General features: G+C 42.1%; 1 protein-coding gene across 2 annotated transcripts in view; it reads left to right on the forward strand.

Annotated features, from left to right (window-relative positions):
- The window catches only part of RAPGEF5 (Rap guanine nucleotide exchange factor 5), a gene marked incomplete at its 5' end in the record, with an annotated part of 212147 nt that overhangs the window by 153942 nt on the left and 34540 nt on the right, over positions 1 to 23665 (forward strand). For both annotated transcript variants that reach the window (XM_080940475.1, XM_080940476.1), the window contains 6 exons: positions 8819 to 8897; positions 13613 to 13757; positions 14850 to 14947; positions 17599 to 17629; positions 18547 to 18625; positions 20717 to 20866. In XM_080940475.1, the coding sequence (XP_080796601.1) occupies positions 8819 to 8897; positions 13613 to 13757; positions 14850 to 14947; positions 17599 to 17629; positions 18547 to 18625; positions 20717 to 20866 (582 nt within the window). The remainder of the gene's footprint in view (positions 1 to 8818; positions 8898 to 13612; positions 13758 to 14849; positions 14948 to 17598; positions 17630 to 18546; positions 18626 to 20716; positions 20867 to 23665) is intronic.

Consider the following 23665-nt stretch of genomic DNA (forward strand, 5'->3'; position numbering starts at 1 on the left):
GTACCCCGATAGTTTCCAATTTGATCTGTTGTTAAGTGAAATGTTGTAGCATTGATCATGATCATTGATCATTGATCATGTTATAGCACTGATCATGAAGATATTTTTTTGCCTCCTGGCACATTTGTGAGAGCAACTACTGTCTGTAATCAATGAGACCTACAACTGGATCAGGAGCCTTTGGGGACAAGCTGAGTGGTTCAAACTGCCTCAGCAGATAATGAGAATAGCTTTTCTTCCCTCTCGTCTGCCAAAGTAGATCCCTCTGTTTAACAAGGGGCATCCCTCCAAGGGCTGCAGCCCAGCGCCATCCACTCATTCTGGGGTCCAGCGGCCCTTGACTGTTCTGCTGAGATACCTCTTCCCAGCATGTAACACCCAGAAGCTGCATTTCTCTCTCTTCTTGGTTTCTAGTCAACTGTTTCTCTCTTCCCCACTTGCTGCTGCTTTTTTTTTTTTAAATCATTGTCTTCATATAAAAACCCACCCTGCTCAGTCCTAGACAGAAAAGTTATCTTTTCTGTGAGATGTGTGAGAATGCATAGCAGCCTCAGGCTTCCTCTCTGCATTGACTCCTGTTACCATAACTCCTGCTCTGGTCTTTCATACTTTTGCCTAATTGGTTTAGTTAGATCACCCTAGGAAACCCAGACTTCTCAGTTTGCAGAGGGAAGCTCAGCTCTCTCCCCTTATTCCTTCCTCTCCACTATGGCAGTCCTGATGGATCTGGCTTGAACCATCAGAAACTTCCCTGTTACTCCTTGCCAAGCCTCCACCTGTGAAAGGAGACCCGGCCCCCAACCAACTCTCAGAGGCCCACCAGTAATCAGCCCGACCTCCTTCTGTAGATTTGCTTTCAGTTAGAATATACTGTCTTTCTGTTACTATTCACTACTATGTTGTAGCTGAGGGTTTACAAACTCACAGCTCCACAGGGTACAATATGTAGCCCAGGCTGGCCTCAGTAATCACATTGGTTCTCCTGTTTCCAAGTCCTGGGATAATAGGATGCACTAACTCAACAGGCCTGATAATGGATTCCTGACATGTTCTGAGTCTCCCAGACAGATTGGAAGGCACACCCACACGAGCCACAGATTCTAGTTGTGCTCAGACATTGGAAACAGCTAATTTGCCTGAAACAGCAGCTACACAGAGGACTACTCGCCCCTTTATCACCAGGTGCCCCATGTACATCCTTCCACTGTGTGCCAATCTGCAGAGGGATGGGGGTTGGGGGGGAGGGCTCTTGTGCTCTGCTCCACTGTGCTCCCAGAACCACTCCTAAAGCAGTGTGTGGATTTGACAGTACCTGAGAACAAAAGAGCAATTATATTCATCCCAGAGGAAGAAAGATGGGATTCCTTAACAGCTTTAGAGCTTAAAATAAAAATACACTTGGTAATTTGAAAACCATACGCAAGTCTCCGTCTGTAGTAAGTCTCTGACTTTTAAAGGGTTGCTTTTCAGGTTTGCTATATAAACATCATTAAATAAATGTGTGTGTGTGTGTGTGTGTGTGTGTGTGTGTGTGTGTGTGTACATATACCTAAAGTCAAAACTTTGGGCAAAATTGTAAAAGTAGGCAGGAATTGAATAAATTTTAAAGCTGTTGAACAGCCATTTTGAAAATCATGAGGATGCTTTTCAGAAACTTAATAAACACTTGAAGAGAACCCAGTCTGTAATGACATTGATCCAAATCCTCAATGTGTGTGTGGGTTTTTTAAAAACTTATATTTAATCAAATTACAATGTCTATTTTGGCAGCTCCTACAAAATACAGTGGTAAGCTATAATGTTCCAGGGCCAGAAACAGGGTCTTTCAAATTCAAAGCTTTTCTTGGCTCCTCGAAGTCAAAGCTAAGGTACGGTTATTTTAAGGTGCTTTTAAATCCAGCTGTTCCTGAAGGTGATACAGAAGGGCTAAGCCCACTTGAGGAAACGTGAGTCAGTGAAGGATGCTGGGTAATGCCTTTGCCGGGCTCACACGGGATGCTGCCATTGGCAGGTTGCTGTCAGAGGGCTCAGGCTGCAGATGAATGCTTTCATTACTGCTTTGCCTTCTGCCTTCCTAAGCACTGAAAACCGCTGGGGTGGATGTCTATAATTGTCCCTAAGTAACACTACACTCCTGATGTTAGTATTTTGGGTGGCTTGGGTTCTGATTACCTCTTTTATATTTTTTCACACACAAAAAAGAAAGCTTACCCCTTTGGGTAATATGTAGATCCACTTCATTAATTCAATTATATTTGCATGAGAACCCTATTAAAAGGTTCTGACCAAACCTCTTACGGTTCAACTGATACAATGTGGAGAAACTCAAGAGATTTTTCTGTTGCAGAAGTAAGTTGGCTGCAGTTAACATGAAAATGAGAAACTGTTCTCATTGATACAGAAAGCAAAATATATTTCTGTTAAAATTAAATCAAACTAAATGATGACTTAATATGCCTTATTTTTTAATGGAGCGTTTTTATACAATGTATTTTCATCATTTCCCCAGTTTCTCCCAGATCTTCCCTACTTTCCTCCCTACCCAACTTTGCCACTGGGTACTGATCACAAATAGCTTCTTGTTTAGGGATGGGGCTCCATGTCCTCTCTCCTTCTCAGTGCTGGCACCCAGTGGGCTTTAACCTGTGCAGGTCTTGTGTGTGTTCTGTTTATCAGTCCTGTTGTGTCTAAAGACAGTTTCATTGGAGACATCCATCACCCTGGCTCTTGCAGTCTGTCTTCACCCTCTTCCATACTGCTCACTGAGCACAGAGAAATCCTATGAAACATCCCATTTAGGACCGAGTGCTCTAAAGTCTCTAGGTCTGTGCATATTGTCCAGTCGTGAGTCTCCGTGCTAATTTCTATCTACTGCAGGAAGGAACGTCTCTGATGGAGGCTTGAACAAGGAACTGGTCTGTGGTGTAGCATTATGTCATCAGCATTAGCATTATGTCATCAGCATTAGCATTAGGTCATCAGCATTAGCATTATGTCATCAGCATTATGTCATTTTATTGCTAAGTTCCTTTAGCAGAATAATAGCCGTAGTTTTTCACCTAGATCCATGTCGGATCCTGTCTTTGGTTCTTGGCAACTTAGTGTCAGGCATGGGGGATGTCTTTTGCTTGCTTCTTTTCTTCTTCTTTTCTTTTTTTTTTTTTTTTTTTTTTCAGATTTTATTTATTTTATGTAAATAGGTACACTGTTGCTGTCTTCAGACACACCAGAAGAGGGCACCAGATCTCATAATATTATGGTTGTGAGCCACCATGTGGTTGCTGGGAATTGAACTCAGGACCTCTGGAAGAGCAGTCAGTGATCTTAACCGCTAAGCCATTTCTCCAGCCCACTTATTTCCTTTTTGGAGGTACTATGTAAGCTCTAGCTTTCCTGGAACCCCCTATATAAACCAGTCTGGCCTCAGAATTATAAAAATCTGCCTGCATCTGCCTCCTGAATGCTCAGCTGTGCCTTAATATTTTAAGTTAGTAGTAGGTGATAGGAAAAGCCTTGTGTCATGATCCAGATTTCAGAGCCCTGTCAGGGCTGTAGATATGAACCGAATGGTTATCAAGTTGCTGTACTTAAAACCAGTTTTCATTTTGCTTCCAGTATTAGTAATTATTCGAGAGTAACCTTTATGCTATGAGATGAGGTTGAAAAAGTAGCTGGGTGTAGTGTGGCTGTCTATAGATCCTAGTTCTTAGGAGGTTTGGGGCTAGAAGTTTATTCTTCTACGTGTAACTTGAGTTTGAGGCCACCCTGGGCCCTGGGAGACCCTATCTCAAAATATAAACAACAGAAGACTTCAAAAAGCTACCTTAAAAAATATACTTTTGGGAAAACTGGGAGTATAGGGTTAGGGTTAGTCTGTGTAAGGTCCTGATAAAAATGTGTTTTGTGCTGGTAGACCCAAGAATTTGGGATTAGATTTAGTGACTCAAATTCTAAAAAACATTTTCTTTGTATATTAATACCTAGGAGTTCACAGAGCTAGAGATCAAAATGAATGCATGTCTTTATCTGAATATGAAGGTATAAAGCAACTGTGAATTAGTTTCTTTGTATATTAATACCTAGGAATTCACAGAGCTAGAGATCAAAATGAACACATGTCTTTATCAGAGTGTGAAGGAATAAAGCAACTGTGGATTTGTTTAAATGAAAGACGTGTTTATGAATAAAGAGTGCTTTTCTACCTACAGTCTTAAATTACTATTAATTAAGCACTGTGTAATATAATAGATAATTTCTGTGCTTTAATATGGATGCTTGTGGATTTGCTAGTCTTCCGGTGTAGCTATTGTTGGCTAATCATCTTTGGGGAATCATTCATACAGCCATTCTGGCTCTAAAATAAAAAACTCTCAATGCCAGTGGGACAGATGTTCTTGAAGCAGAGCTGATATAAAATAAAATGCACTTTCATTTGAAGTGTATCATTTTGATAATAGTTTTTATTCATATCACAATAACATTTGGCATCTTTGCAGCAAAAGAATAAAGAAAAGCTTGTTATATGGAGGAAAAATTTTTAGAGCAATCCAGTAGCTTCAAAAAAAAAAAAAAGACTAGAGTCAGGCATATCAGGAATCTGATCTATTTGGGGGGAATTTTAACTATTCAGTTCATTTAGTTTTAATTGGAGATGTTTTTACATGGCCTTGTTATTCTTATTTTCATTAATATTTCTATGACAGATAATTGGGTAAAAGCTGTTGAATATTAAATATGGTTGTAGCTTAGGGGTGGGGAGTAAACATTTCTGGGTCAAAGCTTTTCAGAAAAAGCTGTGATGTGAGAGCTGATGAGTTAACTGAATGCTAAGGGCGTTGCCCCCATCCAACCAAACCCTTACAGCCCCCCAGTTCTTTACCTAAGGCTGTTTGGCATGGAATGGCTGCTCATGTCAAAGCTGATGCTGTTCTTTTTTGTCTCAGCCACTAAAGGAATAAATCTAGAGTAAAGAATAATTTCTACCTCATTCCGTCCAGCTGAGTGTAAGAATATCTCAAGCCATCTGTCACACAGAGAATTCTAAATGTCAAATGTTTGAAGCTTCTGATGTGGTTGTCTGGTGCTTTCTGAGTATTGGTGGCTCTCTCTACCTGCAAGTCACTGACGGTGGCTCTCTCTCTGCCTGTAAGTCACTGACAATTTTAGAACAGGCTACTTTACTGTTCTTGCTGCTGATATCTTGCACCATGTGCCAAAAAGGACAGCTTAACTTCTAATCTGAATGGAGAAGTTAAATGTGTTTATAAGGGGCTGAAGGGATGTCTCTGTGGTTAAGAGCACTTACTACTCCCTCGGAGTCCTGGGTTTGGTTCCCAGCACACACAAGGCAGCTCACAACTTCCATAACTCTACTTCCAGAAGATCTAACAACTTCTGTCTCCTACAGGCACCGGGCATCCATGATGCACATATATACACAGAAAATAAAAATAAATACATTTAAAGAGCGTTTGACAATCACATTTAGCATAAGTTTGCTATGTATAGGGACAGTATACCAAAATAATAGGGTTCAAGTGCATTTCCAAAATTGCCATTGTTTTCAGATATCATGTATATAGTTGATTTCCATTGCAAATATTTTAAGAGCTATAATAGAAGTCTCTATATATTCCCAGATTTTTTATTATAATAATAATCTTTAAAAACTTTGGTTGTTAGGCTAAGTGGTTTTTATAAAGAGAAAGTGTGGGGCTCATAGCTGCTTTGTAAATGCAGGTTGTGTGTTGTCTGATCAAACATACATCAGGTCTTTTTATACTAGTCTTAACTTTTATTCAGCAAAGCCTGTGCATACCTGTTTGGAGAAATGCTTTTTAGAACAATAGTAAATCAAAGCAGTGGTTTGCTGGCATATTACTATATGACAGAACATGGCTCACAATGAGTTTTAGGTGCCATTTGTCAGATTAATTGTTATGATAAACAACACTATTAACCTAGAAATGCCTTCCTTTCAGTGCCTGGGATTGAATTTAGGGTGTTGTGTAAAGTATAAATAGTTGGTTAAAAATTCTTTAGTAGTCTTCACTAATTAGCGCCTTTGTTCGCATTAATGGCTTCTTGCAATTTAAAGGTAAACTCAGGCTGAGACTGTGGATCTATGGGTAAGAATCCCAGGTATCCATGTTTTGTAAAGTCAAGCTTATCTTTGGATGGCCAGTAATCCCAGCGCTGGAGGGTGGTGCCAGTACCGAGGGGGCGGTGCCAGTACCGAGGGGGCGGTGCCAGTATTGAGGGGGCAGTGCCAGTACTGAGGGAACGGTGCCAGTGCTGGGGGTGGTACCAGTACTGAGGGGGCAGTGCCAGTATTGAGGGGGCGGTGCCAGTATTGAAGGGGCGGTGCCAGTACTGAGGGGGCGGTGCCAGTACTGAGGGGGCGGTGCCAGTACAGAGAAGGCATTGGCAGTACTGGGGTTGAGGCTGTCTTAGTCACTGTTTCACTACTGTAAAGAGACACCATGACTATGGCAACTCCTGTAAAAGAGAGCATTTAATTGAGACTTGCTGACAGTTTTAGAGATTTAGTCCATATCATCAAGACAGAAGCATGTCAACACACAGGTAGATGTGGTCCTGGAGAAGAAGCTAGAGTTCTACATCTAGATCTGCAAGCAGCAGGAAGAGAAAGAGCCACTAGACCTGGCTTGGGCTTTCAAAACTTTAAAGCCCACTCCCAGGAACATACTTCCTTTATCAAGGCTACACCACCTAATCCTTCTCAAGTAGTTCCACTCCTGATGCTAAGTATTCAAATAATGAGCCTGTGGGGCCATTCTTATGGCTGGCACAGGCAGAGACAGGAGGATCATGGTACTGCTGGCTTCCATCCCAGCTCCAGGTTTATTTAGCAAGAAACCCTGACTCAAGGGAACATGGTGGAAAATGATAGAGTAGGATACCTAACATTCTCTTCTGGCCTCTGCAGGTGCGTGTACATACACACAGGCACACACATACACACACACACACACACACACACACACACACACACACACACACAAGCATTTAAGCATGACTGTCTGCAACCATTGCTTTCTGTAGATCAAAACTAATTTTCTTACCATTCTATAGCCAAGTCAAACCTAGAAACAACCCTGTGGCTGATACAGGACTATAGATAGTATCTTATTTGAATGGGATATTTTTTTGTAGATCATTCTTGTAGAGCAAATGTTTCTGGTTGTCTGTAACTAAATTCTGGAATTTTTCTTTTGTTCAGTGTTTACAGAGCTGGGAGCTATGTAGTGGACAATTAGTTATACGTAGACATTTATTAAAGTATAGATCTCGGACAGAATAACCTATTATTTGCCTTAGCTCAGACTGCTCTAAGAAAATATCGCATATTAAGTTGTTTGTAAACAAGGTATAAAGCTACTTTCTCGTGGTTATGAAGGATGGGCTGTTCAGGATCAAGTCATTGGCAGAGCTGGGGCCTGACAAGGGCTTGAACTTGGTTTAAAGCTTATCTCATTGGGGTGTACATAGCAGACACGGGAAGCAAGCACTCGGGACTCTTAAAAGGCCACTGATCATACCCATAAAAGATCCACCCTCCAAACTTCATAGTTTAATCACATGTCAATAATCCACCTTCTTTTCCATCATGTCTTCAGTTTGTAATAATACATAAAATCATGAACTTCAGAGTTTATTGCTGGGTGTTTTTGTTTGGTTGGTTGGTTTTTTTGTTTTTGTTGGGTTTTTTTTGTTGTTGTTGTTTGTTTTTTTTGGGGGGGGGTTGGTTTGGTTTGGTTTTCCAAGTCAGGGTTTCTGTGTAGCCCAGGCTGCCCTGGAACTCACTCTGTAGACCTTGCTATCCTCAGCCTCACAGAGCTCCTCCTGACTGCATCCCGCCACTGCCTGGCTTCTTACTGTTTCACACATCTGAAAATGTGCTATTCACAATGTCAACGATAAGGAAATTGAATCATGCTGTAAGATGAATATCGACTAGGCTACTTTGCATTTTACATGAAATTTCTGTTGTGGTGGAAATTCTGTGGTGCTGGATATTGTGTTGGGGATCACGGTTTGCCTGCTTTGCAGTCCCATATCACACGGAAACTTTTCAAAAAACACTCGAGACACAGGTGAAAAAAAAATGGAATTAAAGGTTGTGGGGTGGGGGCACAAGGATTAAGGAAGCAAACTGAGCCATGTTCAATGGTCAGTGTGTGTAAAGTGTCGTACCTAAGCCTCTTCTGTTACGAACCAACTAAAAATACGAAATTACGGATGGAGCTAGGAAGAAGAATGTTGTTTTCTTAGACTAGAATTGTTCTTAAATCAACTTGTTTAATAGCATTTGAAAGGTAAAGATGACTGGCCTTGAGACCTGTTGTGTGTCTTGTAGGTTTTCTTACCCTGATTCTTGCCCTAAATGAAAGCAAATAATTTTGGAAAGTCTGACTTTATCAGAACATGAAATGTTTTATTCCCTGAACAACTGGATTGTATACCCCAGAAAGCTTAGGAACTTTGTTTTTAAAGCATATTATTTATGCATTGGTTTTTCATAAAAAAAACTCTACTCCCAAGTATAGGTGATCTCTTAGTAAGGCGCATGAGATAAAAATTGTATTCTGAGAAAGCTTTATCAGGAAAAAAAGACCTCGCTGCTTGAAGCATCCTGTGTAAAGACTTCTTCAAAGCTTACCTTTAACAAATAGTGCATCTATGCATAGAATTTTACTCTAGCCCCCACCATTCATTGTGGTTTTTTGCAGTGGATACTCTTCGGATCCCTTCTTGTCCCTGCTTTGCTCACACTGTTTATTTTCTTCCTTTGCAGAAACACTGCTTGACGACTTCCTCCTCACGTACACCGTATTCATGACAACTGACGACTTGTGCCAGGCGCTGTTAAGACAATATCCTTATTAACTTCAGGAGGCGGTGCTGGCTTCCACACAGAAACATGGCCCATGTTAGGAATTAACTGCCTTTCTCAACTTACTCAACCCACAGTGCAGTGTGGATATGTTAGATATTAATGTAATGATATCCACAGTGAGGATGGAATGGGTCAGGGCACACAGGGCAGTGGGGGACACACCGCTGCTTTCTTTATATTCTGTTCCATGGGTAAAGTGCACTGTTTGGACCATGTTTGCTTTATTCCTGTTTCTCGTAATTGCTTAAACAGCCGCAGGTAAAATTGCCTTCTGAGTAAACCCAAGTCAGTGAGTCGGGAGGACTGACAATAACAGACAATAAATATCCTTAGAGGAGAGTCAGCCACTTAGAGTCAGACCTCTTGTGCAGATGAACCTCGTGTGTGTGTGTGTGTGTGTGTGTGTGTGTGTGTGTGTGTGTGTGTGTGTAAGGGAGAGAGAGAATGAGAGACAGAGAGCATCACTGTGTGTGTGTGTATGAGTGTGTGTATAAAAGTGTGTGTGTAAGCAAGTATGTGTGTGTGTGTGACCGTATGAGTATGACTGTGTGTGTAGTGTGTGTGTGTGTGTGAATGTGAATATGAGTGTGTTTATGTATGTGTGTGAGTGCGTGACTTGTGTAAGTGTGTGTGTGAATGTGAGTTAGTGTGTGACTGTGTGTATGTATGTGTGTGTGAATGTGAGTATGAGTGTGTGTATGTATGTGTATGTGAGAGTGTGTGTATGAGTGTGTGGTGTGTATGAGTGTGTGGTGTGTGTGTGTATGAGTGTGTGTGTGTATGAGTATGTGGTGTATGTGTGTGTGTATGAGTGTGGTGTGTGTGTGTGTGTGTGTGGTGTGTGGTGTGTGTGAGTATGTGGTGTGTGTGTGTGGTGTGTGTGTGTGTGTGTATGTGTATGCACGCACATGCCCCCATCACTGGATGCAGTTCTCATCTTTTTGGAATGTTACCACTCACTGCATACTTTCCTTAGGCTAACTGCCTGCTAAGCAAGCCTTACAGCTTTCCTCAGTAACCAGGGAGATGCTACACAAAGGCTGTAAGCCCACATAAACTGACTAGAAGTCTCCAACAGGGCTTCTTGCCTCACTCTGCTTAGAGAAGATGCCTTAAAAGCAATTCGGTATAATAAATTAATGTAGTTAATTAATTTTATTGCTAGTAATAATAAAATTAATTATAGCCTTTAAGCATTTAATAAAAACTTTACTGCTTTTATTAAATGAAACTAAAGATTTTAATTCACACAAAATGTTTAGGAAAATGGGTTAATGCCAAAGATTTTATTAAAACTTAATAAGAGCCACTTAAAATTCATTACCTGTTAAATAATTGTTACATGTCTCCCAACTATGCTGCATTTTCCTGTCTGAAAGAATACCTTAAAACTCCATAGTGTTCAAAATGGCATGTCTGTTAAAAAACCATGTAACTAATCTAGACTTGGGGGCACACAGCTGCAATCCCAGCACTCAGAGGCTGAGTCAGAAAGATCACTAATGTCAAGGTCAGCTCCGGCTTAGATTCCTGTCACTGAGGAAAGGCAGGGTGAGGAGATGGCTCAGTAAAACCTGAGGATCTACGTTTAGTCCTCAGAACCAAGGTAAAGCTAAACTCGGTGGCAGGAGCTTGTAATCCTGGTGCTGGGGAAGTGGAGATAAAGATGTTGGATTGCTGGCCAGAGAACAGAGCCTCCTTGGCAAGCTCCAGGCCTGTGATAAACCCTGTCTCCAACTTGTAGATGTTGCCTAAGGAATGTCTTTCATGGTTGACCTCTGACCTCCACCTGCAGGTGCACACATGTGGACCTGTGCACACACACAGAAACAGAAGTGTTTATATATTGATACTGTACGTGGGAACTAGAAATGACATGTATGTGCATATTAACTGTTTCTTTGCTTTGGTACAACCTCTGACGGAGCAAAACTGTACATATTTTGGCAGTGTCTAAAATCTTACTCATAAAACTAATCTTGCAACGTTGGTTTTAGATTCGGAAAATTTCAACAATATGCAGATTTTTCTCACAGCTTCTAAGTAGTTGCTGTTTTAAAAGAGTCAGTAATAATTATGTTTTAAAATTTCTCCTTCAGATGCATTTTGTAAAAAAATAATCTGTGAGCTATTTTCATCTACATTTTAATGCTTACCTACTCTAAAGCAATTACCACCCATTACCTACAAGAATTATGTCCTATAGCAAATTAGATGCCTTCAAACTATCGTCTTCAGCTATTATCCTATTTTTTAAAAAAGCTTAATAATTTAGTGCCCCTGCAGATATTTCTAAAGAATGTCTAAGGGTCTCTTTGTTGTCAATGTTCTCAGTCTTTAACTAGGACAAATATATGAACTTTTAGTTAATTTTGCAGCCTTTTGATTAGTAAAACCTATGAAATGGAAAACATTTTAAACTACGAGTTTTTCTGCATAACTGTTTTTGTTTCTTTGTCGTCTATGAAATCAAACAAGCCACAATCAAAGCCATGACATCTGTATCAAACACCAATAATTTTGGTCCTGTCCTCATGAAAAAGCTTGTTAAATTCAACTACTGTGGACCCAGGGCATTTTTGTTTGTCTTTCCCATGATTTTTTAAAACTCTGTTTATAGATTGGAACCGTTTTACAGTGCTTGGATATTTTATATGGATATTTTCATTGTAATGGGATTGGATGGCTTTCGGCTTTTATCATAGTAAAGCACATTATTAAAGCTCCTAGCCTGGGCCAGCTAATATTCAGTGCATTACAAAGAGCCGGCAGCTCTCCCAGTGCCCTTCCCCCACTACTGCATTTGTACCTCAGTGTGATTGCAAAGTATGAAGGAACTTGTCACCTACCATAGTAAAGCAGAGCTCAAATGCAAATTTAATCAAAAGTATCCTAAAAAGATACATATATTGTAGGGACCATGAGGTTAAGAAAATAAATATTAATAACTATAAATTTAGAATAATATGGTTGAACACTCATGATCTTAAAATTGCTTTATTCTGTGAGGTAGGTGGGACTTAAATACAACATTTGAATGAAGAGACGCTCAGATCTCCACTAGGAAAGAGATAAAGTCGGTGTTTCTCAACCGGCTGTCTTCTTCCTTACGGGATGCTTTTTAAAAGAACACATGCAAACAGAAATAGCATAGGATTAACCTTTATATTCTCCTCCCAAGAGAAAAACTAAAAGAAATAGACACTTTAGTGAGCATGTTTTTGTTTGTTAGTATGTTTGGCTGATTTTATTTCACATGTAGACTTTAAAGGTGGCCACAGCATATTCTTGCAGGTTAGGGCGAGCCATGTTTTCCTGTTTACCGACTCTGATGCACAACCCACTTCTGTTTAGCAGCTGTTTGTAGGCACTAACAGATATGCGGTCTTGATAAACCATCTCCTAATGCTCTCTATGTCCTGTTAGCTTTTCAACACCATTAGGTCGGTCTGGGCTGAGAATGGTGGTGCAGACCTGTAATCCCACACTTGGAGGTGGAGGCTAGAGGATGAAAAGTTGAGGCTAGCCTGCACCACATGAGGCTTTGTCTGGGGCTAGCCTGCACCACATGAGGCTTTGTTGTGGGCTAGCCTGTGCTACGTAAGACTTTGTCTGGGGGTGACAGGGGCAGAGAGATGATCATTCTGAGGGAAAAAGAATAGATGACAGTGCTGAGTTCTTGTCACATTCCTAGGTTTTAAGCCCTTTGAAGTTATTTTAATAATGTAGTTAACACAGGGTCATTATATATAAATTAGGAAATGTTAATTAGTATACAGATATTCTAAAATCTCACTACACTAGCAAGCCACTGCTAACCATCTTTCCAGTTAATTAAAATATTCATGTAAGCATCATTGAAATATTCATATAGACGTTATTAAAATATTCATGCAAGCATTTTTAACCCAAGTAGATAATACTGCTGGGTTTTTGTTTTTTGTGCTCAACAATATGCTGTGATGTTCACTTCAATATATGTACTTCGTACTGGGCCCCATTTTTATGGCTGCGGAGTAATTTATTTAATGAATATCTAATCATTTATTTAACTGACTTCTTGCTGGAGCACTTAGGCCTTCCCCTGCTAAGATTTTAATTTACATTAATGAAGGTGGAAATCAGCAACCCTTTTTACCTGCGTCTTTGCACATTTATCTGGCCCTTCCTTTCTTCAATAAAGCCTTAGGAGTGGGTATTTGGATGGGATCATAAGCTCTGCTCACCTGGGGCACCTTTAGAAGTAACTGATTTTTATAAAATATGAATTTCTAAAGATCAGAGATTGCCTGGCCTCTGATGTTGCTCACCGAAACAGTCTTCACCTGTGTAGGAAGACAGGCTCCTCTCTGGAAGCTACTCTTGAAATCAGTGGGCTGCCTCATGTCGCTTTGAACTGACATGCCCATGCTGCTGAGGGACCTGTCAGCAGCTGCCAGTGTGACAGACCAGCCCTCAGCTGCAGAGGGACAGCACAGCCTCCCCCTAGGGTACCTCATCTCCACCTTTGCCTTCATCCTTTGCACTGCCCCCCCTTCTGTCCTCTACACCTGGGTTCTGTTGTTTTACCTTTTATACAGCTCTAAACTCTTTGGAAAATGCGCTTTAGCCTGTTTTGTAAAATCTTGGTCTCGTGGTCTTTCCATACTTTGTATCCCCACAGAACAGTGTTCTTCCTTAACCACATGCCACCTATTCTGCTAAGAAGTATCAGGGCGAAGAAGAAAACTCGGACGTCCCTTGTCGGAAGCGCAAGGTCTTACATCTGGTTTCCCAGTGGATTTCTCTGTACAAGGACTGGCTGCATGAAGATGAGCACTCAAAGATGTTTCTAAAGGTGTGGCAGCACCTTCGGATATCTTGGTGTGATTATTCTCAGCTCTGTGCTTTAGAAATCTCACTTTTAGTCGTTCAGTTTCTGTGTCAGATTTGGCGGAAGTATAAATTCACCGTGACTTCCAAGACCTGGCATTCTCTATATAAGTAGGATCTCAGTTTTAAAATTTAAATATATTATAAAAAAAACTACGCATGGAAATTTTATATGTGCCAATTTTGGATGGATTGTTTAAATCATGGGAATTTTTATTGGGAGTTAAACAAATACCTACGCCAAAATATACTTTGAGATTTGATGCTATTAAATGTTAGATTTATGATAATGTTAAAATAATAGCATCAATACAGGCAAACAAAACTTAGATAAACATTTAAAAATCACCTTAATGATATGTCTGTTGTATCATTATATGAATTTTAAATATATGCTATGTTTAAGAATTATATTTGAGACCAGGCATTTGACAGAATACTTTGAGAACAGTAATAATCTGAAAGGCACTAACCTAGGTAAAGCAGTTTGTCCAAATACTGACAGTTTACGATACGTATTTATTGCGGACAGGTCTCTGGAATAGAGCTCGATACTGGGTGCACATAGAGAGGGTAGACTGGGATTTCAGCAAGTCAGAGGAGCTGGTGTTGCACTTAGCGCCCCGATGCCTTTTAGGCATCTAGTTAAAAACGTATGTAACTACCTCTCTGCCTGAACCCGGGTTATTTTTTTAAGCCCACTGGCTATTTTAATGCCCCCCAGCAGTCATGTGGGTATTCCGTTCTGAGATGGGGACTACTCATGGAAGTCTTTAGCAGCCAAGTAATCCGTCTGTTTTCATCATCCCCTGTGAATAGTCTTTAAAGCAGTCAGGTTGTTGAGTGGCTGGAGTCCATGTTATGTCCTGGAAGTTGTTACTACCTGAGCCCTTTTCTCAGTGGCGGTGGCAGTGGTGGTATTGAACTCAGGGACTTACACATACTAAACATGTGTTCGACCACTGAGCTGTGCATGGCCAGCCCTGTCTTCATTAAGAATCCTCACAGAACAGACACTAAGGCGTTACATGTGCTGTTTGTCGTCTCCTCTCCACAGACCATATACAGGAACGTGCTGGATGATGTCTACGAATACCCAGTCCTCGAGAAAGAACTGAAAGAGTTCCAGAAGATACTCGGCATGCACCGCCGCCAGTGAGTGCTTCGCTTTGCCCCTAGCAGTTTGTGAATGCAGAGGCTAATTTTGGGCCATTGTGTATAGAAAGATTTAATGTTTTGGCCTTGGATTTGTCTTGATTAGTTAGCATTTCTAGCAGTAAATTGTGGGTTTCTTTTTTTTTTTCTTTTTTTCTTTTTTTCTTTTTTTTAGATCAAAATAAAAGAACACTAGTCAGACTCTAGACCTTTCCTTTTTTTTTTTATTTTGCGTTTTTTATGATGGAAACAGGCTGAGCCATCACAGCCTGAGTACATAGAAACAGTAAATGATTCCTTAATTTTAGGTCACATATTTAGCTTATTGTTTGGAGGCTGTGGGAAATCTCTATGGAATAGGGAAAGAAAGGGCTTATAAATAGGTCTCAGTGAGTCACAGAGAATTTCAGAGGCTTGGTGTGTTATAGGATCTGTGAGGCTTCAATATCAGTTTAAAAAGACTGGAGAAAACCAGCTTCCCCAGGGACTGTCCCCATGCCCATATGTCCCAGAAGCAGCACTTGTGTCTCTTCCAGACCAGCAGCGCCTGGCTTTTCTAGGTTTTAGCTGCACCACTGTTAATTCCATACATGAAACCACGGGCTCCTTATCCCGTTCTGAGATGCAGCCTTTGCTGAGTTTGTCCAGTTCATCATGCAGTTGCTTATTTTTAGTAGCAGAAAGCAAGAGTGTCACCATCATGTTAGACACATTTACGGCTTGGGTGACCGTGAGTGCACTCCTCAGGAAATGCCAGTTCAGACCCTCGAGAGAGAAAACTGGCTTGAGATTTAAAGCCTGACTTACTACAGTGAAGGGTCCCCATGACAAATAAAAGACTTGTGTGGATCAGTCTTACGGAGCATGCGCAAGCCTTCATCTCGGTTGTCAGAGCTGCACATTGATAAAGCAGATGCAAGGTGCGAGGACAGTGTTTTAGAAATGCATGTGATAAACTGTGACGATCACGGTCTGCATCCTATTAAATATGAATAGCCTAATTAATATTGATGTGGAATTATAAATTAGTAAATGAATCAGAAGAGGAAAGAAAGACAAACCTTATGACAGTTAATCTCCGCTTTGGAGGAGGTCTGTACTATAAGGCAGACCTGTTACAGTTGGGAAACCTTAATGCCTGGCTTAGTGCGCTTAAATACATTACCCATGTCGCTGAAATCTACTACAGTCCATTATGATCTTACATTAGAGTGGAAATAGCAAATTGAAATGAGAAAATTGAGTTAAGATACAGTTGGGCTAGAGGTGAGGCTCAAGGTTAGCAAACCCAAGCTGTGGCTTATCCCTCCAACACACACATACAGAGAATGGGGTCCCTAACACACACATACAGAAAAGGAGGGTCTCCAGTACACACACACACAGAAGGGATCCCCAACAGATGCACACAGAGAATGGGGTCCAAATACACACAGAGAGAAAGGGGTCCCCAACACACACAGAGAGAAAAGGGTCCCCAACACACACAGAGAGAAAGGGTGCTTGTTTATTTGGTATAAGACTACGGCATGCCTTTCCATTTTAGCGTGAGACTAGGGCCCAGGGTCATGGTCACTACAGTTCCTCGGATGGCCAGTGTGTCACTTTCTGGGAATATGATGGGTACCTGCTGTGGATGGTTAGCTTGATGGTGTGCACAGCTTTCTTCAGAGTGGAGATCACCCTCAGGGACACCCAGTGACACAGGGTCAGTGATTAGAGAGGCCCAGTGTCCTCAGTCCTGCTTTACAGACCCATCTAGAGATAATGCTGGATTACTTAGCTAGAAAACGGTCCCCCCACAAATCTATTACAACACCACAGAGTCTTTTTTCGAACAGGGCAGGAGAAAGACTGCGTATGCCATCTGTTTATGTGCACTATGTTTCCATAGGCTGAGAAATCTAGTTTTCCTCTCAGTTATTAGCTTTGCTTTCTGGAGGTAGAAAGCAGAATGCATGTGTTCAATAGGTAGCTTCTTTTTAAAAATAAAAACAAAACTAGTTCATTCACCATGTTGTGTCTGCTCAGCCTACAGAGATGTGCACCAGTATACCAGAGTTATTTTGTCCTGGGTTTTTTTTTAATGACATTTATTTACTTACTCACTCATCTATCTATTTATTTATTTGTTTGAGTGTGTGGGTATGCCTTGGTGTTCTAGTCTGATCTCCCCTTGTGATAACACACCGACAAAGACAACTTGGGGGGGGGGGTCTTACTTGGCTTATGATCACAGTCCATCATCAAAGGAAATCAAGGCAGAAACTAATGTAGAGATATGGAAGATGCTGCTGACTGGCTCATCCACAGCCCCACCCCCACCGTGGCTTGCTCAAACCATCCACAGTGAGTTCCTCTCCACATCACCTGTTAGTAATAACAATAACAACAAAATGCCAACCGGCCGGTATGATGGAAGCAAACACTCATTTGCAGTTTCCTGTTCCCACGCCAACCAAAACCATGGAGCGTGAGTGGAGGTCAGACGTTAGGGTCAGTTCTGTCCTTCTGCTGTGTAGACCCTGGGCCATCAGGCTCGGCAACCAGTGACCCATCTGTTTCACCTTCTTTAAAGAATGACATTCTCTACCGTGTTCTTGAAAATGAGTCTTCTATGGGAATCTCATGTTCTACCTTTCTCTTTGTAGCACTGTTGATGAATACTCACCACAGAAGAAGGTAGGCAAATGCTTTTAGATCTGGGGGGCTTGGGGGAAGGGGATATGGCTCACACAGTTTGCCCTGTCCAAGTGAATGTTGCCCCAAGTCTAACAGAGCAAGCGGGAAATCCAGGGACACAGCTGGCCTATACTTTCCTGTCTTGCTGTGTTCTGGCCTATTTGCATACGGACCCTTGACTTCTTGACACTGTGCATATTTTTAGTGCATTTTAAAGTCTCAGAACTTTCCTGCTGTTCCCAAATTGATAAAATTTTGAATTTTAAACTATTCACGTCCCTCCCTCTAAATCCACATAAGAATCTTGTGAAGGATTTTCCTTACTCCAAGAGTAAGGAAGCCTTCTGAAGAGTTTCACACTTTCAGCAGTCAGAAGAGATGGTAGCCAGTGTGTTGTGTTTTCAGCTAACGATGAGAGAGGGCCAGAGGAGACACTGGCTGGTGCTTGACTGAATATTTTGAGTAACCATAGTAGCCAGTGGTAGGAGTGTGAAATGTCCTCACAGAGCTCTTCTGTGCAAAATGCAAAAGGCAGGAACTGGGGTTGCTATAACTGTGTCTCACAGCCTGTGTTGGAATGGAGAAGGTGTCTTCCTAAAGAATCACAGGCGTTCCTAAAATCTCCTCTAGCAACATGCACTGAATAGACCGAGGGACTTTATGTCTGCTACCAGCTTTGGCCAAGCTCCACACTAAGGCTCACAATCACGACACCTACATCTGTTGATTGAAGCAACTTTATTGTTGATTGAAGCAAATCTTTATTTCTCTTAAGACTGGATGGGTAGATTTGACAAGTTAAAAAAAAAAAAAATAACGGCTTAGCCATGTTCTTTCTGGAGTGTGTCGCAAACAGCTGTGTCCTTCCAGAGGGCAAGAACCCATTTGTTCTTTGTTCTTTCTCTCCCTCTTCACAGAATAAAGCTCTTTTCCACCAGTTCAGTCTTAAGGAGAACTGGCTCCAGCACAGAGGAACAGTGGCAGAAACAGAGGAAAGTAAGTATCCTTGAGCAAGAGTCGCCTCCTGCAGGATCACGCCCCGCTGCAGCTCCCATCTCCGGCAGTCATTCCATTTGACTAGAATGCCGATTTCAAATAGCACGGCTTTTCTCCCTTTGGTTTAGCTGCTCATTTTTATTAGATAATGCGGTGCTCTTTCAACGGCCAGGGATATTCTTAGTTTGGGAAGCAAGAACAGGGGATACATGCACAGAGCCGCCTTGCGTTCTGCGGCAGAGGTACAAAAAATGCTGCAAACCCAGCTTTCTCTTCCTTAAACCTTCACTCTGAATGGCTCATGGTCCGGGATTGACCAGAAGGGCCACAGAAGCCAGTGTGCAGAGTCTTAGCTGAGTCAGTCCCCGAGACTTAGATAAGATGGAGAAAAGGAAGAGGGTGGGTGTAGGAGAAGTTCACATGGGCTCCTCAGCCTGCCACATACCTGGAGTGTATGTGACAGAGTCAGTGCTTAGGACTCTTAACAGCCCGCGGAGGCTGGGCATTCACCACACACAAGGAGAAAGTTGTTGGTAACCTGCACGCGCTAGCGTAGTTACCCAGAGCCTGACTCACTGCAGAGGTTCCTTTTCTGGGCGAAGGCTGAGGGGATGGACAAGAGGAGGTGACAGAAGTGAACGGCTCTTGAGAAGCCTCCCATACACCTTTCTCCCCACGACGAACTTCACCGTGTCGAAGCAAGGCTTACTATCTGTTCAGCTCTTTGAACAGTTCCAAAACAAAGCGTCTTAGTCTAGTCTGTCCTGTGGCATCTTGTCTGATGCCTTCGGCAGAAAGCTTTCTGTTGTCTCGTGTTAACTGTCCTCTGCCCCAAATGAAAGAGCAAATGCAATTACCTTACCTCCTAATTCGTTAATCGCTGGCCTTCCTTGTCCATTTCTCTCATAACTTAATTGTAGAGTTTGCTAAGCTGAGCTTCAAAGAGGCTCAGTCTAGCAAGGCCCTTGGGCCTCTTCTTGTTCCTCAGTTTATTAAACAAGGATAAACTCAGCCTCTATTTAGTAGCTTATAGACCGGATATTTGTTCAGAATCTCCATTTTGTTTGAGCAACTGAACCAAAGCAAAGGTGGTCAAATGCCTGGTGCAGGGAGTGTGTCCAGTGGCACTTCAGTGGCAGCCACCCACTCTCTTGGCTTTGCTGCTTTTGCATTTATGGAAAATTATCCCTGGTTTAGTTTGGTGATGGTGTTTAAACAGCCCAAAAAAAATATCTAAAAGCCATAACCCCCTGCTAATCTTTGAGGAAGCATAGAACTTCTCAGTATATTGTTGCCCTGTTTAGTCCACAGAACCTGGCGTTTATATGCTAAGGGAAGCTGTTGTCAGTAGTACCATGTCACAAAGATGTTCCTTACTATTAAAACTATCTCTACTATGCAAATCGTAAAGAAAAATGTTTTTTCCAGGACCCAATCATCCTGACAGTGATGATATCCTACTAATTATTAATAGCACTGCAAACAAAAAAAAATTTAAAGGCTAGAAATATGACCTCCATTTAAAAACTCATCAGCACTTTGAAATGGGTCAGGGCTGGAAGTGTCTTAAGTGTCTGAGAAAGTCGCACACCAACACCAAGGCAAATGACACACTTCCAGGTAAACCTGTAAGAGTTCTAATAGCAGGTGTGCCGCTCTTGATGGGGCCACTGAGACTGTCCTGAAATCGAGTGTGAAATAAAAATTTATGTTTTAGACATTTTCATACACTGCTTTGGGAGTTCTTAACAACTCTCAAAAAAGGGGTTCAAAAGTACAGTCTATGGGACATGGTCTCAAGTGTCTTCTAGCAGACCATCTGTCACAAGCACATGCTGAGGTGACCAAGGGATCCCTTGCAGCATGGGAGGCCAGTGAGCTGCTCCTGCACGTCACTGGCCTCCTGCATTGCAAGCTTACACGGGCAGGCTGGACTCGCACAGACTCATCCCAAATGCATGTAGCTGCTCACACTTTACACCTAAACCAACAGCAAGGTAGACGATGCCCTCGTGAGTCTGTTCCTCGTGGTCGCCACTCTCTGATTATGACCTGTTTGTTTGTCTGACTGTTTGTTTTTGTCTTCTGCAGTCTTTTGCCATGTGTATATAACAGAACACTCCTACATCAGCGTGAGAGCAAAAGTTTCTAGTACAGCCCAGGAGATCCTGAAGGTTGTGGCAGAGAAGCTGCAGCGTGCTGAGGAGGAGCTGGCTCTGGTGGCCATTACGTTCTCTGGAGGTACTTTGCTTTCTGTCCTTGAGTATTAATCTTTCACTAGATCTCGACCAGAAGGAAGCGGACATCTTGTAGCGTAGGCATGCTGCCTCTCCTCCTTCTGCTGCAGCTGGATGACCACAGTAACAATATAAGGTGCCTACCAGAAGTGTTTCCATGGCAACAGCAGGGTACTGCTGGATACTGAATTTCCTCAGAATTGAGTAGGAAGACGTGCTAGTGTTTTTGAAATGTATTAAAGAGCTTTTTGCACTTTTTAAATGTTAGGTAAGCCTTCCATTTTCGTATTTAAATTAACTCCAGAAATTGTTAAAGGATTAAATTACTGTGTGCGTATGGGGGGTGGTGGCCTTGAACTAGTCATCTTGCTGGCTGAGAAATTAATACTTGGTCTCCGTTGGGAGACAGGAAACTGCACAGTAAGCCATAGCTCATGAGGCAAGGTCCTCTCAGGTGCCTGGGCGAGCAGGACCCTGTAACGGCTACTCCTGTTGGGCCTTGTCTGTCCTCTGAGAAACTTTATTGTGTGTTTTGAGTAAGACCAAGCAGATTACAAACCGGCACTATTGATCTGTGCAGCCTGAACAAACCTCAGCTTCACTGGAGCCTGTCAGATCGCAATGTCACTGGCTTCCTTTGGGTTGACAATCTGATGTCTCACTAATCCCGAGGAAAATACAAAAGAAGTGACTAAGTGTGAGCAGTTAAGAACGGAAGAGCCACGTTAACCACGTAGACCATGCGGGGTTGGGGATGGGAAGAACAGGTACAAAGAAGTGCCATTTCTCCTCAGTAACTGTTCTGCAGGGAGAGGACTCAATACATGTGAGGCTAAAGCCAACGTGACAGAGCATTGCTCCAGCTACCATTTTGCTCAAGGGCCAGTCAATGCAAAGTATACTTGCAAAATAAAACAAAAGGCAAAGAAGCCATTCTCCTTAAGCCTAATAAGTCCTAGAATTCTTATTGTACAGCCTAACAAAGTGCCATCCTAGGCTGAGGATGTAGCTTATTTGTGGAGTATAGATAGACCTTGTTTGTATGAGACTCTGGGTCAAAGCTCCAGAAAAACCTGTAACCCCAAATTGCCTATGGGAAATAAAAGCAAAATTTTGCAAAGTATATGGACCCTGTGAACATTAATAAGAAGGTGTGTTTGGGGGTTTGTTTGTTAAGAAACGGATATGGGAGTTAGAGAAATGGCTCAACAGTTAAGAGCTCTTGCTGCTTTTGCCCAGAACCCAGGTTCAATTCCTAGCTTACAACCATCTAGAACTCCAGGTACAGGGCTCTCTGACACCCTCTTCTGGCCTTCTTGGGTACTGCATACACAGGGTACACCACCATGCATGCAGGCATACATTCATATACATCAAATAAATAAAAATAAGCAAAAGCTTAAGAAGTGGAAACAGCTTATTAAGAAAACAAACACACTCCCAAGAATGGGAATGGCTGAGCTGAAGGAAGACATGGTAAAATAAAAGAATTATGTTTATCCCTGTTTAGCTTCAACCGAAAGAGACTCAAACCATGATTTATTTATTTTGCTCTCTGCGGTTACTGTGGGATTACCCCTGTTCTAGTTTGCTAATGCTAGACTGGCTACTTCCCTAGCTGTGCTCCCAGATACCTGCTGTTTAATCTCCCTGGGTTATTTCTGCCCCAGCAGCCTGGTGTTCCACTGCTGGCCCATCATGATTCATGGAGACCTTCTTTTCTGTCTTCTCATCCTCCAAGCTCTTTTCTCTCTCTCCCTCTGTTTCTCCTTCTCCTTGTAGTCCCTCCCTGCAACTCAAACTCCACCTCTCTGTGTTCTCCCCATAATTGGCTATAACCATTTTAATTTAACCAATGGTTTTAAGTCGTGGGGCAAGCTTCACATAACAAAAAAACCGGCACTTGTGAGAATTTCCTCATCTTGGGGCAACCAGATCTTGGGGTACAGAATTTAGCATTTGAATACATAGCTTTGAATGTTTAATTATATGTTTCAGGTAGATATGTTAAGTGTATCATGTTTTTTTAAATCACCAACATACTAAATGATTGTCAGCAATAGTAAAATTAAAACCATCATTTACCTCTCGAGATTGTCCCACTGAGGAGAACTATCACTGAGTCCCCAGTCAGCTTTCCCACATCCTTAAAGTAATCTCTAAAAAAGTGTTCCTCGGTGTCTTCTTTAATTCCACCAACAAACAGCTTCCTCACGGTGGCATGGGCTCCTGGCTTTCAGACTCCTCTCCTCGGAAGCCCAGAACCATGTGAGAATCTGCTAGGCAGTCTGGAAAGCAAGGGGGCATCAGCTTTGTTACCTTCAATGTCCATGATCCTGTGGATAAAAGTATATTGCGAAAACATCCCCCCATCAATGGTCACAACGCAGAAGTCAGAAAGGCGTTGTCTAGACAAGCTTTGGTTTGGGGGAACTTCTCGTGGTGGCAGTGGCATTTTTGGGCCAGGACCAGGAAGCAGTTTTAGGCAAGGATCTGATGGATAAGCAAGTGGATGTGGATTTGGGGATGACCTCAGTGGATATGGAGGAGGACCTGGAGGTGGCCATTTTGGATGGAGCCCTGGTTAGGAGGATGGTGGGGGGTCTGGATATAGTAACCAGGGTGGGGGCCATGGGGGTGGTTATGGCTATTCCAGAGGAGAAAATTTTGATGATTTTGTAAATTATAGCCAGCAACCTTCTAAGTATGGTCCGATGAGGAGTGAGACTCTGGTGGTAGTAGGAACATGGAAGGACGTGGAGGAAGTGGGCGTTGTAGTGGGAGGAACCCATACTGAGTTTCT

This window comes from Micromys minutus, assembly GCF_963924665.1.
Source record: "Micromys minutus genome assembly, chromosome: 1".
Lineage (NCBI taxonomy): Eukaryota > Metazoa > Chordata > Mammalia > Rodentia > Muridae > Micromys > Micromys minutus.